Source organism: Rattus norvegicus, chromosome 9, assembly GCF_036323735.1.
Source record: "Rattus norvegicus strain BN/NHsdMcwi chromosome 9, GRCr8, whole genome shotgun sequence".
Taxonomy (NCBI): domain Eukaryota; kingdom Metazoa; phylum Chordata; class Mammalia; order Rodentia; family Muridae; genus Rattus; species Rattus norvegicus.
In genome coordinates, this window is record NC_086027.1 from 118,441,294 (window position 1) to 118,460,391 (window position 19,098).

The 19,098-nt window shown below is 43.2% G+C and overlaps 1 protein-coding gene across 4 annotated transcripts in view; it reads left to right on the top strand.

The window, feature by feature from the left end:
* Myom1 (myomesin 1) overlaps window positions 1–19,098 on the top strand; it is a 123,408-nt gene that overhangs the window by 78,747 nt on the left and 25,563 nt on the right. For all 4 annotated transcript variants that reach the window (XM_039083797.2, XM_039083799.2, XM_039083798.2 and 1 more), the window contains 6 exons: window positions 1,280–1,406; window positions 3,720–3,904; window positions 6,576–6,690; window positions 13,757–13,913; window positions 14,766–14,872; window positions 14,983–15,027. In XM_039083797.2, coding sequence (XP_038939725.1) covers window positions 1,280–1,406; window positions 3,720–3,904; window positions 6,576–6,690; window positions 13,757–13,913; window positions 14,766–14,872; window positions 14,983–15,027 — 736 coding nt within the window. The remainder of the gene's footprint in view (window positions 1–1,279; window positions 1,407–3,719; window positions 3,905–6,575; window positions 6,691–13,756; window positions 13,914–14,765; window positions 14,873–14,982; window positions 15,028–19,098) is intronic.

The following is a 19,098-nucleotide window of genomic DNA, read 5'->3' on the forward strand; positions in this document are numbered from 1 at the left end:
TTTCCTTTTACTTGGTGTTTACATGGCTTGTAACTTTTTATCATTTAATTTTCAATCTTCCAGTATCTTTATGCTTTTCATGTGCTTTAGAAATAGCTCAGAAGTAAGTCATGTAGTGTAAGTGTACAATCCTAGTACTATAGAGGCGAAGGCAGGAGGGCCAGGGATTCAAGGCCACCTGGGCTATCTGAGACTCTGCCTCAAAAAAGGAAAAAAAGAAAAAGAAAAAAAGAAAGCAGAGAATTATAGAATTACACCAGTTCCCTTGGCCTGATGGTTTATTTTATATCATTTAGGAATCTTTAACCTTATCAGCAATTGTTTTTAAAGCTAATACCGTATTTTATATATTTTCGACTTTGTCTTTCTATTATTCATTGACTGCTTTTGAATATTTAAAACATTTGTGCACATTTATTAATTTTGTGTGTTCCCACCTATATGGGGGTCAGAGGACAACTTGCAGGAGTCAGGTCTCTTCCTGTCCTGTGGGTGCTGGGGGATTGATGCCTGTGGACTTCAGGTTCAGCGGGGTCTTTATGCTTTGAGATATCACATTGACCCTGAATATATGTTAACGTCACTTCCTGTCCTCCTACTTTACCTGGAGAGACATGTCCTGAGGTTGATTTTTAACGGGTGGCTGAACAAGTTTTGAATCTGGTATCACTCTGTTTGTTTTGTTCTCATCTCGGGAACATAAAACCTTATAATATTTTAGTCCATTTACCCCTTCCTATCTCATGGACTTCTGTTTATTATTGACTTGTGTGTTTAATATTATGAATTACTTGGGTCTTTTGTTTATTTCTGTTTTGTCTTGTTTTATTATTGCCTTTTGGTTACACTATGTAGCCCCGCAGACCCGGAACTTGCTATCTAGCCCAGCCGGGCCTCAAACTCAGAGACTCACCTACCTCTGACTCCCAAGTGCTGAGATTAAAGTTGCCCACCACCACACCTGGCACAATTACTGTTTCTTGGATTTTACTTTTATTTATGTGTATGTGTGTCTTGTCTGCATATGCACTGTGGGCATGCAGGTACCCTAAGAGGCCAGAAGAGGGCACCAGATTCCCTGGAGCTGAAGTTACAGGCAGATTCTCTTTACATTACAGCGGGAATGTACTATGAAAGGGTATAGTTTACAAGCTGTAGCCTAGGATAGATCCACTACAAGAAGTAAATAAACTACATGTTAATCGCCATAGGATGCTTGTCCCATCAAATTAAGTAGGTAAAACGCTGACAACTGCTTGTGATGTTGTGTACGTTACAGATTAGCGAATTGAAGGAAAACACAGTGTACCAGTTCCAAGTGTCAGCAATGAACATCGCAGGGCTGGGAGCGCCCTCTGCAGTGAGCGAGTGCTTCAAATGTGAAGAATGGACCATTGCTGTCCCGGGTAAGCTGGGGGCTGTGCCTTTACTCCAGCAATATTTGGAATGACCTGTGGTGCTATCTAGAGGGCACTTAAGAGGCAAGAATCCACTTGCTATGCTTGCCTAAAATGTTTTACGATAGCATGAAATGATAGATAGCAGTGTAAACTTGAAAATAAAGTCCTCATGCTCCCATTTCAACTAAAACCCATAACTACCATTGCTCAGCCTCTGTTTGGGGGACTGAAAGAAACAGGCTTTGCGCCAAGTGAGCACTTGGGAACTTTTTATTTGTCTCTTAAAGGCCAATTAAGAGCATCAGTTCATATCCCACTGCAAATTTACTGCCAGAACCATTTCCTGCATCCTTCCCTGCTGCTCTCCCTGCTCTGAAGCACGCACCTACCTACACCCAAATCGTCCCCTAGAGACCAGGCAGAGATGGTGGCTTCTCTCTGTTAGCTATCTGCCCTCCTCCCTCTTCCTAGCTCGTCACTAAGTTACCTACATGGGCTTATCATGCCTGAATGGGCTATGAGCCTGGCTTCTCCCTTCTAAGCCCCAGTATCTGTATTGTCCACACACCACACCCTTCCCTCAACAGTCATAGAATCTGACTAGCAAATAGTCTGTTTGGAGGTTGTCATGGAGGTGGCTGGATACAAGAGGAAGAGAAAAAGGAAATAAGCAGATAAACCTACCCACACTTATGCCTCATATGGTGCCATAAAACCAAACTCATATAAACGTTGAATATTAATTGATATTAGTGACTTATTAAGTCACTAAGGTCCCAACTAGTAATGGGCACATGGTAGATGATTTGATTTTGCGTCTCATTTTGGTATTGATTTCTGACCCAGATGTTCTGAGTGACACAGAACTCCTGGGTTTGACAACTGTCACGGTAGCATCATAGGTTGCATGAACACTTCGGATCACATGATGGCAACCTGTGTGGGCAGCCACCCTGCCCACTCTACCCGTTCTACTACCCCGTCCTCTGTTTGAAACCCTGCGCCCCTGAAAAATTATCACATTGCCTTACTCAACAAATACCTCTCTGCTTTACTTCTTCCAAATGTGAATAAAAAGTTAGCAAAAGAAACAAGAGGTTCAGGGCTTGTTCAACATCAGCAGATATGCAGAGACAAACTCCTGCCTTTGAGCCAGGTGTTAAAAAGTTCTTTTTGCCATGGTTCCCTTGGTGGATCTGTTTCCAAATCCTTATCCTTCTCAAAGTTAAATGTGACCGCCTACAGACTTAGCAGTTATGAGCGAGCCTGCACTAAAGGCCCCCACAAGGTAAGTAGCCATGTCGACAAAAAAGTTGCAGGTTGGGCTCAGAAAAGAAATCCCCCACAAACACACCGATGCTTCCTTGACTTAGTGAGGAGTGTTGGGCGAGCAGGTGTCAGAGTACAGCCTAAGCACTTTGTCTTCCTTCCATTGTGAAGGTGTCTAACCTGAGGTACCAGTTAAATGACACAAGGAGAGTCACAAGAGGAACAAGTGGCAAGGTCAGGACTTGAAATGTGGCCTTCGTCTTCCCTGAGGTGATGCAGCAGCACCTAGTCCCACCTGTAGAGAGGGCCAGCTGCCCCACTGGCTGCAAGGATGACCCAAGTTCACAGTCACCACAGCCCTTTGCTAAGCAGAACATACCATACAGTTTGATGCCAATATTTAAGTATATTTCCGTAGACGATACTGGAAAACGAGAACGGTGCATATTTGAAATTGCCAAACCAAAGTAAACAGGAAGGCAAATGTTGAGCTACCAGTTGAGCGATGCGGAAGCCTAACAAGGCAATGCCAGTGTTTGCAGTTGAAGTTAAGTCCCTGTGAGTCACTTCAGGTGGTTTTGATTGGTCGGTTAGACAGAAGTTGTTTATTTGAGTGAAAAAGGAGATATCTGCTTGAACGGCAGCCAGCGGTCACACAAAGAGACACACGGTGACATCACAGTTCAGACTCTACACACAGCATACATCGTAGGGTCTTTTCCTCAGAGGTTGTCAAGGCTTCTGTGGGTTGTGTGCTAATCACCCTCAGAGTGACAGAAGAAGGGATGACTGTGTCCACCCGAAAACAGCCTGAGGGAAGCCCGTTCAGCTCTGAGAGGCATCTCAGTGTATCTTTGACCACCGGGCTCTATACGTTAGTGTATAGCAGCCATGGAAACTTGCAGTGGCTACAATCGGGGGCTGATAGGTCTCTAAAGAGACTACCATCCTGAGGATCAGCTGAGAGACCCGAAGGGAGACTTCGAGTGTACTCAGAGCGAGTCTCCTCGAACACTGACTTCTGCTGCTCTCTCTCTCTCCCCGACCCAGGACCACCACACAGCCTGAAGCTCAGTGAAGTCAGGAAGAACTCCCTGGTTCTGCAGTGGAAGCCTCCGGTCTACTCAGGCCGGACTCCAGTCACGGGTTACTTTGTGGACCTGAAGGAAGCCAGTGCCAAAGATGACCAATGGCGAGGACTTAATGAGGCAGCCATTCCAAACAAGTACCTGAGGGTGAGAGGCTGCCCTGTGATTTAGAGTGTGCTTTCTCTCCCTAAGCATGAAAACCATTAACACTAAGCTAACAGAGACAGACTGGACCAGTTTCATATTTTGGGCTCCTGGTGAGATTCCATTCACTTGGTAGTAATTAGAGATGGGGAATTTTTTTTTTTTTTTTTTTTATTCTTGAGACTTGGGTGACATTTCACCTGAGTTCTTTAATCTGGCTATGAAAGGCATCCTCTAGCTCCCTCCTCTTTCTCTCTTTGCTCTGATTTACCCCATTTCAGCTTTTGTTCCACACTGGTCTTAAAAAACTGTCGCTAATTGTGACTGTGGCCCTTCCCTGGAGGGTGCTGTCCTTACAGAGTTCACACCTGTAACTGAAAGTTCTCTGGCGGCCATGCCCTGCCTTGTTTCGCTTAGTAGGACGTGCCTGTGCTTGCACGAACTCCCCGAGCTTGCTGGCCTTCACCCTTACTCCAGGTCCCCAGCGTGTGCTTACTGAACCTGTGCCTAACCACACACAGGCACTGCTCAGAAACAGCAAGTCCTTTACTTGTGTGGGCTGTGTTTTGTGAGCCAAAAAAGACTGTCCCCACCCCCACCCTCCACCACCCTCCAGGGTGGAGACCGAGTGCCTGAAGACCCGAAGCCGGACAAGGGATAGGCTTCCGTGGCATATTCAATGTGACTTTATCATAACCACTCAGATTTGCGTTCTTCATTCACACCGAATGGTTCACACTTGTGTTGGTAATGCGAGCGAGCGTGTGAAATGAGGAGTAAATGGAAGGGCAGCCCCATAGGAAGAACAACAATATCAACCAATCAGAGCCTACCCCATAGGAAGAACAACAATGTCAACCAATCAGAGTCCCAGCCCCACCCACCACCCAGCGCTCCCAGAGACTAAACCACCAACCAGAGAGTACACATGTCTCCAGCTGCATATGTAACAGAGGATGGCCTTATCTGGCATCAGTAGGAGAGGAGGCCCTTGGTCCTGTGGAAACTCGATGGATGCCCCAGTGTAGGGGAATGTCAGGGCAGGGAGGCGGGAGGGAGTGGTAGATGGGTAGGGGAGCACCCTCATAAAAGCAGCGGGAGGAGGCATGGGATAGAGGGTTTTCGGAAGGGAAACAGGAAAAGGGGATAACATTTGAAATGAAAATAAATAAAATATCGAATTAAAAACACAGATTATAGGAAAGAAAGGAAAACCAAGAGTATGTAGGTTATGACTTTGTCACGATGTTTTCCTCGAGCCGGGGCGATGGGAGAGTGTAGATGTCCTCCTGTCAAAACAGGACAGGACTCTGGAATGTGGACCTCTCTCTTCCTCGTGTGTTACAGAAACCCAGCTCACAGCCACTCGTCCCCTATGTGTCACCGCAGATGTGTCAGGCACCTGGTGACTGGCCTATTTTTATCAGGAGGAAATATTTCTGTTCCTTTCTTAGCATTATTCTCATTGTAGAATTTGAAATATATTAAGCTCTATGCAGTTGGCTTGTGCCCTAGCTCAAGTTCATTTACAGATTGAACTTATCTCCACTTTGAAATTATTTTTGAAAATCCATTAGCTCAGCTGAGTGTGGTGGCAAGCCTGTAATTCTAGCACTTGAGAGACAAGCCAGAAGATCAGGAGTTCAAGGTCAGCCATCACCATGTAGTAAGTTCCAGACCAGCCTGGTCCACACAAGACCTTGTTTCATAGAACAAATCAAAACAAAACAAAACAGCTAAATTCATTAGTTCCAGTGAGATCTACCACTATATAATAATAGTCTGATGTCATCAAGATATAATCCAATAGTTAGACTTAAAACCTAGCAGTCTGAGCATGAATAGTCTAAATTTCATAGTCACAAATGTTCCCTAGCACTGTTTGCTTTAAGTCAGATTTTGAATATTGGTCTCTACCACCACATTAGGGGATAAATTACATGTAAATGCTGTTTCACAATTATATTAGTATCCTGTCTATTTAGTGAGAAATAGGCAACAAATGTGCAAGGATTCTGTTTGTGTTTTAGTGATGGAATATATTTTAAATTTTATTTTTATTTTAGTATATGTGAGTGAGTATTTTGATTGCATGTATGTTGGGGTACCGTGTGTACCTAGTACCCATGGAGACCAGAAGAGTGGGTCAGATGCCCTGGAACTGGAGTTACAGACAGTTGCAAGCTGCTATGTGGTGGTGGTTGGAGTTGAACTGGGGTCCTTTGGAAGAACAGACAGTGATGAGCCGTCTCTCTAGCACCTGGAATGTACTTTTGAATAAATACAAAATGTCTTCTTACCAAGGGAATCACTGAGAGGTGTGGTAACAGATGCTATTTTGAACACTTTGTATTTTACCTTTTAGGCAAAGAATAAAACAGCTAACTTACTCAAAGTGTGTCTGTATACATGTTTCTGACTCGGGAGGTGCTTAAATTATCTAAGAGAGAGACTGTGACAATGACAGGCTTGGAAGGGACTTTAGCAACCTATCCAGTGACAGCTGGTCTACAGAGAAGGTACCAATGTCAAAGCCGCCAGGCTGGCAAAGAGTCGGCTCTAGAGCACAAACCCTGGTTCCTTGGGGTTGTGTGACTAAAGGTACCTACAGAAAAAGAGCACATGTGCATATGAGACATAAGGCTCTCATTATCTCTAAACCTGCTCATTCCAGGTGCAAGGCCTCAAAGAGGGTATCAGCTACGTGTTCCGTGTGCGGGCCATCAACCAGGCGGGTGTTGGGAAGCCTTCTGATCTCGCTGGACCTGTTGTGGCTGAAACTCGTCCAGGTGGGTCCTTATTTTTTCATCTCCAGCTTGAAGTACCACTCAGCAGTGGAGCATTTCACTATCGTGCACAGGAGCCAGGGTTTACCAAGGACCAAAAGGGGGGAAGAAGCTACTCGTGTAAGAGACTGAAGTCACAGTTAGCCCACCCGTCTTCATTCTCTGTAGGCGCCGTCTGGTAGTCAATAGATATACCCTTAGCATGGGGGAGTCACGTATTCCTTCAGAGGGTCTTCAGATCTGGGATTAGCCAGGTTTGAAGTGGTTAATACGTAATCGCTTCGTATTCCGAACCCACTTAAGCACGTTCCCATATGACGCCGCTCCTGTTATAACCTGGCCATTAGCCCTGAAACTTTACAATTACAGAGGGAGCTGGAAAATCCCCGGGAGTGGGTACAACCCTTGCACAGATTAGGATATATAGAGGTTCAGCTCTGAAGTTAAACCAGAGGTCAGCATACTTTCTGTCAAGGGCAAAGTAGTATTTTCAGCGTTACAGCCACACGGTCCTTCTGACAGCTCCTTGGCCTGCCAGGGCATGAAGACAATCACAGAAAGTCCCTGAGCAACTGTGGCTATGCTCCAATAAAGCATCGTGTGCACACATAAACACACTGTATAACATTGTGTGCTCTGCGTATTATGTAAACAGTAACATATATTCTGCCTGCTATAAAATTTGAATTGCACAATATGCTCCCAAACCTTGAACTATTATCCTCTTTTGGTGCATTTTTTTGTCGTGTGTTCTATCATCCAACAGCACGATAGTGGTGATCCCTTTCCTCTTCAGTTTGTTCTATTTTAAAAGTTTTGTTTAAGTTCACTGAAGTTTCCTAAAAGAAAGCACCAGTGACAGTGAGCAGTAAAAATTATTATCCAGTCACTTGTTTAAAAATTCATTCTAGGCTGGGGATTTGGCTCAGTGGTAGAGCGCTTGCCTAGCAAGCAAAAGGCCCTGCGTTCGGTCCCCAGCTCCAAAAAAAAGAAAAGAAAAAAAAAATTCATTCTAGCATAAAGGGCTTTTGCTTTCATGTGCCCCCATTTTTGGGAATGAAATGACCACAGGGCAAAGAGAGAAAGTCATATTTTATTTTCTTGATGAGAAAAATGTAAACATAGGAAATTTCTACTCTTTGAAACCCCTTGAAAAGTATCGACAGTGCGCGCTCTAAGTCTGCCCACTGCTTCCTGTTGACTGTTTTTGTCTCCTCCTAAACCAGTTGGTAGGTATGTGCTTGACAAAAGTGATCTTTACAGAATGGGACAGATACTTCTACACTTCATTGTAACCTTTGCAAAATGCCAAAGAATGAAGAAAAATGCTACGAACAGACACACAAAGACAGCAGGACATATATAAGACATACATGTATCTTGGGACCGGACCCCTCAGGTGTCAACTGTGTGAATATCAGTGGTGCCAAATAGATATTTATATGGGTCCATGTGCAATGCCTACCCCTCAGAGAACATTTAGATTACTGTGTAAGGGAACTCTCCATCTAGAATAAAGCACCTTTTAAGCTATTGTTTCCCAACTTGATTAAAGAAAACCTAAGTCGCCCTTTTTGCCAAATCAGTACCTTCATAATGGCAGGCTGCCAGCCAGATGTGGTGTTACCGTGACTATCATTGGGGGTTGGCTATTGACTTCCCCATCGAAAGTTCCATGTTACTGATTTGGAAAAGTCACATCTACGGCCATCCCATTCTTGGACTGTAACTGTAGCCAACAGCTGCAGACATGAATGCACGTAGCTGTTCACAGTTTGGGAAAGAATCCTCAGGCACACAAAGTCAAAACGCTTCGCTGTGACGTTTGGAATTGGTTTCTAGTCAGCAGACACGTTCACTCTTGCAACACGACACTACACGGCAGGTTCTGTATGTGCCCTGGGAGCAGTGTATTTGCTCATTAGGTTTATGACCATGTGGGACCAAGAGTTTACAGCTTGGTATGGTGAGAGCTAAGGCAGACCTTCGTACAATTCTGCAAAGCTAGAAACTAGGCTAGAAACTAGGATTCAGGGTTTGGTTGAGTTGCTGGCTAACAAAACTTAAATGTAGACTAAAATTGACTATATTTATTAAGTTTCTAAGGGTTCAGTGTATTATTTTGCTCACCTTATGTTAGAATGAATAAAAGGAAGGAGAGAAATGATATCAACTTCAAGACTTTGGGTGTGAAACTTGCAAACTTGGCGAGAAAATACTTTAGGTCATTGGAATCCTTTGCCTTTATTTGAGACGAACACCTTCCCTTGCGATACATTATTAAATTCTCAGGTAGAAAATAAAGCTTATCAAGTAACAGCAGACCAAAAATACTCTTAACAAGATACTTTAGATGTAATTGGATTTCAGTTGAAAGTTCACTTAATCCACTGGAGTCAGTAGGATCACTGGTCTCCCTTTGAAGTCAAAGCTGGAAGAGATACTGCCCCGCCATTGCTACAAAGTCCAATTGTGTTGCTAATGAGAAGCCAGACAACAGACCAAGTGTGCCTGTGGTGATTTCCCAAGACAGCTGTTAGCCAAAGAAACCCACAGACAGAACGGGTTAGAAGTATGTTATGTGGTGATACCTAAAAAGACATTTTTTTCTCTTGATGCTTGACACTTTTAAACAGTATCTGTGTTGATTGTATCACAACAACAATGGAGGAGGAGGCCAGGTGAGCCAGATCAGATAGGGGATAAGAGAGACCTGGCCTGGCAGGTGATCTATCTGGAGGTTAACAGTGGGCAGTGCAGCTTGTAGTCATTCTTTTGAGAGAAACAGAGCAGCAGGCAGGAGAATCACATAATGGGTAGGAGAACCATGCAAGGCCTCAAGTAGGAGCTGGGCACAAGCAGCAGAGCAGGTTAAGAGAATACATTCTCCCAAAGAAAAATGAGTTGAGATTCAGTTAACAGCCGAGTGTCTAAAATTTGGTTGACCTAGTGGCTGGTAAAGCCCTGAGAAGACAGATGTGGGCAAGCGGCCTCATGGTGGACACATAACGGATTCTGAGGCAGGAGGCTGGCTGGCTCTGCAAGATGAGCAATACTGGCTAATTCAGAAAACTGCTCTTGTACCTGCTTCCTTTCTTGGTTCTTTTTTTTTTTTTTTTTTTTTTTTCTTTTTTCCCCGGAGCTGGGGACCGAACCCAGGGCCTTGGGCTTCCTAGGTAAGCACTCTACCACTGAGCTAAATCCCCAGCCCCATTGTACCTGCTTCCTAACTGTCCCTTTGACCCCAGCATACAGTTCTCAGTGGTGGCAACTGGCATAAACTTCAAAGGAGGAAAGGTTCGTTTGCCTCGTGTCTGAGAGGTTTTAGTCCATCGTGCAAGGAAGACATAGCATAGCAGCTAATGGTCTTACAGACAGGAGGCAGAGAGTAAGAGAGGGACTGGGGGCCATCTTCAGTGACTGACATCCTCAGCACAGGACCCACCTCTTAAGGGCTCTGGGCTTCCCAAAGTAGTACCACAGGAATCACCACAACTACCATCACCATGACAACCAAGCATCAATCACCACATGAGCCTATGGGAGACATTTCATATTTGAACAACTACTACCTTGTTCTGAGCAGCGCATCTCTTGTAGCATCAGAAATGTACCCTTCATTCTAGGCATCTCGTCATTCGTGTGGCTGTGAGGAATGAGCTGGGAAAGTCAGGGCCAGTGGAGGCCACAGGGTAGGTGCCAAGATGGCAGGCCAGTCAAGTGTGATAAGTAAAAGACAGCTCAGTGATACGAGCCACTGGTGACCGTTGCTCCCTGTGGTTTGAGCTATCTGCTCCTCTTTTGAGGGTTTTTAAAAACATACGTGTGTCATACTTGTGCACATATGTACACAGAGCAGGACAATAAGGTTTAGAATACTGCTCATGTAAAAGGTTTAAAAATCATATCTCTATCTTGTTATGGAGATAGGCAGGAAAGTAAACAGCTCACTGAGATGTAATCATTCTTATTTCCTTTTCTAAGAAATAGAAAAACGTGTCAGAATCAGTTCATTTCCAGTAGTTTATGTTATCTCTGGTCATTTCTCAGCCCATTCTCATATCGAGAGTTCCCGGGAGTTTTTTATCCTTAATATTTGAGGTTGAAGAACTGACTAGGGACAACTTTTCTTTTTCTTAAAGATTTATTTTTAATTGTGTGTTGTTTGTGCTTGTGTGTATGCATGCATGAGTGGGGAGGAAGGGGAGGAGGATGGGGCTGTGTGCACACAAGTGCAGGCATCTGTGAAGTCCGGAAGGTGTTGGATCTCCTGGAGCTGCCTCTTGTTTGTGGGTGTTGGGAACCAAACTTGGACCCTGTATAAAACTAGAACATAACCTCATAGTCACTGAACCATCTCTGCAGTCCCAGGACAACTTTTAATACCTTGTCAGGCCCAAATAATCTTTCATTCTTTTCTCTACTCAAATCTCCCGGCGTACGAAGTGAATTTCCATGTTCTTAAACAGATTCAGAAGTAGTTTCTGAAAAGTCCCGAGTCACTGAGGACTTTGGCTCTCTTTTCCAACCGGGCGAGGTGATGGAAAGTGGGCTGACCTTTCACCTAGATGAGACTGTCTGCAGGGAGTCTTTCTTTTCACAACAGACTCTATCCTGCTTGACTTCTAAGTGTAAAGTGATGTGGAAAAGTGCTTTCACTTCACTTGCTTGTTTATCAGCATAATAAGGCACGGATAAATAATTAGAGTTCAGTTTTAAGTATCCAGCTGTTCTATTTATCTGAGAACTCACGGCCAACTCATCAGTTAATTTTCATTTTAAGACTCTACGAAGTCGTTTGAAAAGATTATACATTTCAATAATCTGAGCCTTCTTATTTACTTTCTGTATATGGCTCAGAGCCAGAGTTACCAACCTTATTCGCAGCACAGGATTGCAACGTAGTGATACCTTTACTGGACAGAAGGTATATGGTTTTTCTTTTTCTTTCTATCTCCTTTCTGGTTGCTTTCTGTTCTTAACATGTTTACCAGTAGCAGGCTCTTCTCTGTTTGTTAAGCTTAATCTGCTAAGGAAGTAGCCGGTTAGGTGTGTCAGCATTGCCACAGTGAAGAATAAATAGATCCCATGTGACAGTCAGGAATTCCCGGTGAGCAGGACCCTAAAGTGGACTTTGGCACCTGAGCCCTCCGGCTTAGAGAACTGTGTTCTCTTGTTTGTTGGTTTGGAGCCAGGTTCCAGGTGGGTGAGGCTTTACAGAACAAAGGTATTTACTGATCAGAGAGGGAGGTGGAGCCAAGGGACCTACCCATATGCTTTCAGTTGTGTGACTTCTCTGCACTGAATTCCCATCTTTAGCCCCGGGGGTGGGGAATTAAGAGTTTAGACCAAGCAATACTTTTCTTTTATAAACTTAACTCACGTCTTTGCTATAATAAACAGCAAACAGGGTGATTCATTTTCTCTGGGGAAGGACTGCAGATAAGATAATGGTTGATATGAGTAACTTGGTCATGCTTCCAACGCAGACACTGTGCAAAAAGAGAAAAACAATTTAGTCAACACCCATACAAGGAGGACGTCACTTCTGTCCTCCTCATAGTAACACAGATATACAAGTATGCTAAATTTATATTCTCACAGGGACTCTTGCAAACTCTGCATTGTAATACTAGCTAGGCCCAAGCATTCTTCAGCACCAGCCTTTACCTCAATTCCAATAAGCACAGTGCTTCACTACTTTATAACAAGGGGGTGTCTGGACAAAAAAAAAAAAAAAACAACCCAGGGCCTACAACTTGACAAGGACCGTGTGGCAGATGCTTCACTTAAGGAACAATTAGACATTTCATTGATCGCTATTTTAGATTAACAATGAGTCAAATATGATGATAACCATTTCTTAAAACTAAGACTGAAAAACTCTGCAAGACCTAGTGCTGTCTGTGTTCTTCCCTCTCCACTCTTGTGTTAACAATCACTGTTTGGATGTATACATAGATACGGAAGTGAAAGCTTACATTGTCGCTGGGAAGAACACAAAGTATCTCAACTATCAGGATCAGGATCTAGGATAGTTTCCTCTTGAACATCTCCTAACAAGACTCTGGCTCTCTTGGTTATGTTGGACAACACCCAGAATGAAGGACTTCAGTGGTACCGTCTAGAGACAAAATAACATTTCTCTGGAAAGCATCTATAGAAAAATTTTCTAACTCTTTGAAAAAGAATAAAGCTGTAACATTCAGAGACTAAATGTAATTTTTCTAATATACTGAAACAAACGGAGTTTAGGCTGATGACTGGATTTGCATACATTTGCATACATCGAGTACATTTTGCTTTTTTTCAAACTGGATTTGGCAATAGATGTGCTGTTGTACAAACTTTAAATTGCTATATTGGAAGCCAGTGCAATTTATTATAAGCCCCCCCTCCAAATAAAATAACTCTAAATTATTTCCTTTTAAAATCCAGAAACCAATCTTCTTGAAACACATTGGATCTCTTGAAATTTATCTCCATTTAAATTTTCATATGGCTCAATGATAATCTTCTCTAGTTGTCATTTCCAATCTAGAGAGACACCTTCAAATTGATAAGGTTATGGGGTAAGTAGAGAAAGTTCCCGTACATTCTTCCTCTGGATATGACTTACGATTTTGAGTGAGAGAATGTAGGTGATGCTTATTTTTTCTATTTTCTCTTGGAAATTTCTCTGTAGTTTAGTAATGTTTTTCTATTCTTTTCTGGTTATTTAGTAGGTACAGGATTTATTGAAGCAAAAGTTATGAATCCACTTCCCCTTTGCTCAAGACTTCTTTGTCCGTAATGACAATCAAGTCTGTTCCCAACTGTGGTGTCCATTTCCATCAAATTTTCCTCAGTTCCAGGCAGACAGAACTGGCTCTGGTGTTGCCTCTACATAAGAAACATGACAGATTCATTTAATTCCTTGTCACAGGATGGAAGCTGAATTTCAGAGAATCCCTGGCCTAGTCCAGCCTTGCTGTAAGGCTAAATAAAGGAAGGCATTTAAACACGAGAATTCTTGGCTGTCTGGTTTTATCACAAATCTCAACCAAATGCCTTCTTTACAATCTTCTAGGTACCAAAGAGGTTGTTGTGAATGTGGATGATGATGGAGTCATTTCCTTGAACTTTGAATGTGATCAGATGACTCCCAAGTCAGAATTCGTCTGGTCCAAAGATTATGTCCCTTCTGAAGACTCTCCACGATTAGAAGTTGAAAGCAAAGGCAATAAGTAAGGAATGCCTCTATCCTAGTAACACATTACCTCTTCACCACAAGGACATAAGTCCTGCCCTTTACTTACTCTCCGTGGCATAAGAAGATGAAGTCATTACTATTCTACATCTGGTATTATACGAATCCATAACCAGTATAAGCCTTAAAATAATCCTTCAAATGCACAGTTCTTGAAGTAGAACACATTTGGTTAAAGAAAAAAAAAACAATAATCAAACTATAAACTTCTCTTCTGGTTCACTCAGTAACATTAAAACGTTTGGTTGATCTTAGGTGATAGCATGGCTGTTTAGAGCTTGAGAAAATGAGAAACCATGGTGAACTAGAATATCAATCTGTTCATTAATTAGCTGGTGTGTTCCAGACAAGGTGCTGGGTGCCAGAGAACCCCAGAAAGCAAAGGAGAAGCCTATCTCTGAAGGCACAGGCATTATACGGGGGCATGATCCCAGTCTACTATCAGTTCTGACAAGAGAAGCACCCAGAGCCACCTGCAGCATGTTCTACCTGTAGGAGAAAAAAAATGGCTCCTCAGAAAGGGCTAATCAGGAGAATGTCTCCTTGAGGGTGTGTACTATATATGCAGCAGAGCTTGGGTGAGATGGGACATTCACACCTGTGTCCTCATCATCCTACAAGAACCCAGGAAAGTCTTCTAGTGGAAATGACATTCAAACCAAGACACCAAGAGTTAGCATGGTTTAGCTTACTGGGGTAGGGGTGGGCGGGGACATGACAAGTGCCCTACATGACGGGACTAGCATGTACAAGGTGTCAGAAATGAGAGGGTGACAGGCCCACAGACCACGCACAGTCTCATCTCTAGGAAACATATTTTGTTTTGAAGGACAAAAATGGTCTTTAAAGACCTCGGGCCAGATGACTTGGGCACCTATTCTTGTGATGTAACGGACACTGACGGGATAGCGTCAAGCTACTTGATAGACGAAGAAGGTGAGTTTAAATCGGTTCTCCCCAAGTCTACTGTGGCTTTCCTTTCCCAGTTGTTATCAAGTAGCATTTGATTCAGTAGATAAAGGCTTGTCTTCCATTTTTCTATACAGAGATGAAACGTCTGCTCGCCCTCAGCCAGGAGCACAAGTTCCCGAGTGAGTATACTTATACACCTTGTGCACTTGCAGGTTTTAGTGGTTTTGCCAAGGGTTCAGCATGTACAATAGAACAGATGAGAGATTTCTTTTTAATTGAGAAAAGTTTAAAGCCTTACCTGATGGCCCAGGGCTGTAATCTTTGTTACTTAGCAGAGACATGAAAAAGGCAAAGCCTACCTGGGCTACCCAGTTCAAGTTCAAGACCAAACTAGACAACCTCAAGACCCTACTTTGACATAAGAGTTTAAAAAACAGGGAGCTGGGGGTAATGGTCTCATCTGGGCTACATGGTGAAATCTGGCAAAGCAAAGAAAGGAGGGAGTAAGGAGGCCTGGAAGGAGGGAGAGGAGAAAGAGAAAGAGAGATGGGGAGAGGTGTTAGGATATACATCATAAGCCAGCAGCCACAAATCCACTTTCTAGAAATGACACTTTTCTTTGCTATGTCCTCCTCCCTTCAGAAGTGCCAAGGTACTAACATAGAAAAAATACTCCATGGGGCTCTGAGGGCTTTTCTGGCAGAAACAGATGCCCAAGTTGACCCCCAGCACCACGCAAAACCACGCACAATGGCACACACCTGCTATCCCAGCACTTGATACCACAATTTCAAGGTCATCCTGGGCTATACAGCAAAGTAGGGAGTTAGAGACCAGCCTGGGCTACCAGGGAGCCTGTCTGAGAAGGAGGCCAGGAGGAAAAAGAAAGGGAAGGGAATAGAAACCCCCACCCCCAACGGCAGTATGAGGATCTGAAGATGTAATATGAGTAAATACATTCTTCAATTTTTTTTAAACCCACATGCTTTGGGATCACACTCATATGTCCTAAACATACTCATTTATGTTTTAGGCGACTCCATAACATTGGCACGTAACAGGAGACTCCAAGCTCTAAGCAGAGCCAATCTAAAGACAATGTTTTATTCTCTTGGAAAACAGGGTGAAGGGCCTCATCCTGCAGAAGGCCCTCCTGAACCATTCACATGCCCTTAGACAAAGCACCTTCCGTATAAAAGATTAAACTCTGCAGCTGACACCTAAAAGAAGGAACGTTTGAAATAGCACCTCGAAGATTCCGCTGGCCTAAAAGGATCCCTTACCCACCAGCCAGGTTTAGATAGCAAATTAAAGGGTGGTGTATACTCTCCCTCTTTTAAATTAGGAATCTAAAAGATTCCTCAATGCTTGCTTATATTTCTTATGACTATAGTGTTTCAGGAGCTCCCAACCCACGGCATTAGCTTCCTCTGTGTGCTTAGTAACCATAAAACTGGAAAGTATTATCGTGGATGATATAGTTAATTCTGAAAGCTATGTGGAAGGTGGAGGCCTCCCTGGACGTTCTTGGCTCTGTGACCCTGTGTGAACCATTTCCATTTCTCTGGGCTTTGCTTTCTTTTTTCCAGGATTGGCAATCGTGACAGCTCCTAGGCCCTAATCAGAAGCTGTTTCTAAGGTCCATGTTTACAGCCTCTGCTCAAGCCTGATCGCAGTGGAAAGGAGCACTAATCTAGTTAGTAAACAATGCTCATGTATCCAGGCAACGCCTCCCCAACACATTTATATTTAGGTTAAAAGATGGTAGAGAGCAGAGTCAAGGCAGGGTGTCACTGCTAAGTTCACATCGCCTGGGCCGGGTTGGTGATCATGCGGACTTGAGACAGTATAATTAAGGGCTTTGTAACCAACTCGTATTGTTGGCATCTGCGCTGAGACGTTTTATCTTGCTTACACCTAAGGATTTAATTGTCGGTGCTTGGAGAGAGGATGAGAACAAACTCAAGGCTTCCTTATTACAGATCAGCTGTGACATCGTGTTGGCACAGAGGGAGAGCCCAGGGACATGTTTTAAACTATGAATGTGAAAAACATACCCCAACCCAGAGAAGCTTTTCTTAGACCCTTGGAACAGCATTTTAAATAGGACAGTTCAGTATTTCTTTCACCAACTGCAATGATGAGGTTACAAAAGGAAACCTTGAGAGAGCTGCCAGCTAGTCAGAGCAATGTATCTATTTTCTCTGTCCACACCCACTTCCTCTTGGTCAAGGAAGACATCAAGTCATTTTCTTGAGATTCATGAGGCCTTATATGTCTTATTTCTCATCGAATGTAAATTCTAAAAATCCCATCCCTTTATCCTTTAACAGAGTAAGTTCTCCTGTGTCAAGCCATTTCAGGAATATTTTGAAAACCAGTAAGCATGTGCCTTACTGGTTTTAATCTATTAATCTACAAATAATAGGTTTTGCTAGAATAAATAAACTGCCAGAGAAGGTGATTTGGATCTGAAAGAAAGAATATATATATATTATATATATAATATATATTATATATATGTAAAAACTGAAAATTATATGGCCCACTTGGGCCATATAATTATTAATAATAATTATTAATAAGTTGCAGTGTGGGAAGTCAGTTTGTCTGAGTGTAGAAGATGCAATATCAATTACATCCTGTATCAAGGTTCTTCATTAGTAGGTACTTGCTATTACCCTATCTACCCAGGTAATGGATTGTGCGTGCATACACACACACACACACACACACACACACACACACACACACACAAACACACATAAGCATATATTCATAACTACAAATACACTGCTAGGTGCTCCTAGTTTTCAACACACTATATTTTATAATTATAGAATATTGTCTAAGCAACTGGAGGAAAAAGCAGATACCCAAATATGAAGAGCCAACATTTATTGAGCATTTATTATATGACAGGCCCTTCCTGGGGCATTTAGTTGTAATGCGTCATTTGAACATCCACTGATCCAGAAAGTACCATAGTAGTCTGATTTTAGAAGTGAAGAACATGAGGCCATTGGAGCCAATAATTAATCCAGTGCATGTGGCTGGTGAAGCCCAAGGGACTGGCTCCATGTTATTCTCACAACCATGCCATAGTCTGTCTGAATGTGCATGCTTGTCTGAATGCTTGTCCCCTCCATGGCAATTCATGGCGCTCTGTGTTCCTCTAGACAATGTTCTTATGACTTGGGGCAGAAAGAGAAAATCAAAGACTCCCAAGAAAGCCAGTCCCTTCCTTGGCATTGCTACTCCAAGTCACATTACCATACATTAGGACCTCCATGACGGGTTCCCCAGACATTTCTGGAAGATGGTTTCTATTCTCAAGACTTGTAGCAAGAATGAACCTCTAGTCTTGGGAACTGTCTTTTCTCTGCTCCACTCAGACATTTATTTATTCACACTGGAGAACCACAGTCTTCCATATAGAAATGGAACTGGGACAAAGAACAGTACAGAATAGCAGGGACAATCACAGGCTTAGCTCTGTGTCTCCAGGGTCACAGCTCTTTCTTAGTATTCAGCTTTCTCATCAGTAAACGTGGTGGGGACCAGAGAACTTAACCTCTGTTTACTGATCACTAACGTATCCTGTCACCTCCATTTACTGATCATTAATGTATCCTGTTGTACCCAAATTAACTGTCTGATCTCCAAGTGAGGCACACAGTATCCATGTTGACAGTGAGGACCATGAGGCGTAAGGAGAGGAACAACCTCAAAACCTATCTTCTCTCCCCCCAAATGCATCCCCTCAGTACAGACTATCCAAGAGTCCCTTCAGTTTTGAGGCAGAAGACATCTGTAAATGATTTTATGGAGTAGATAGGGGGAAACACAAAGAAAGGCATCCCTGACACCTGGCTGTTGAATAGTTTTTTTACTAGCAAATTTTGGGGCTATACACTGGCCATCCTGGATCGTTGGAGAACTTCTCTCATTTTACCGTATGACTGCCCTTTACTAACCTTGACTAAAGCTTCAGTAGGATCACAGAGGTTACCTGGAAGCGCCCCTTCATCTCCCTTGTTTTGACAGTTGAGACAACTATGCTTCAAAAAGGGTGAGATCCCATGTATGAGACTCAAGGCCCCTGGCCCTTCGTCTGAGGCCTTCTGTAATGTCCCTTAGTCTGAGGTCGCCTATAATGTCCCTTAGTCTTAAGCCCTCCTATAATGATGTCCCTTTGTCTGAGGGTTCCCTATAATGTGCCCGTCACCTCTGGGTCATGTAGAACAGGG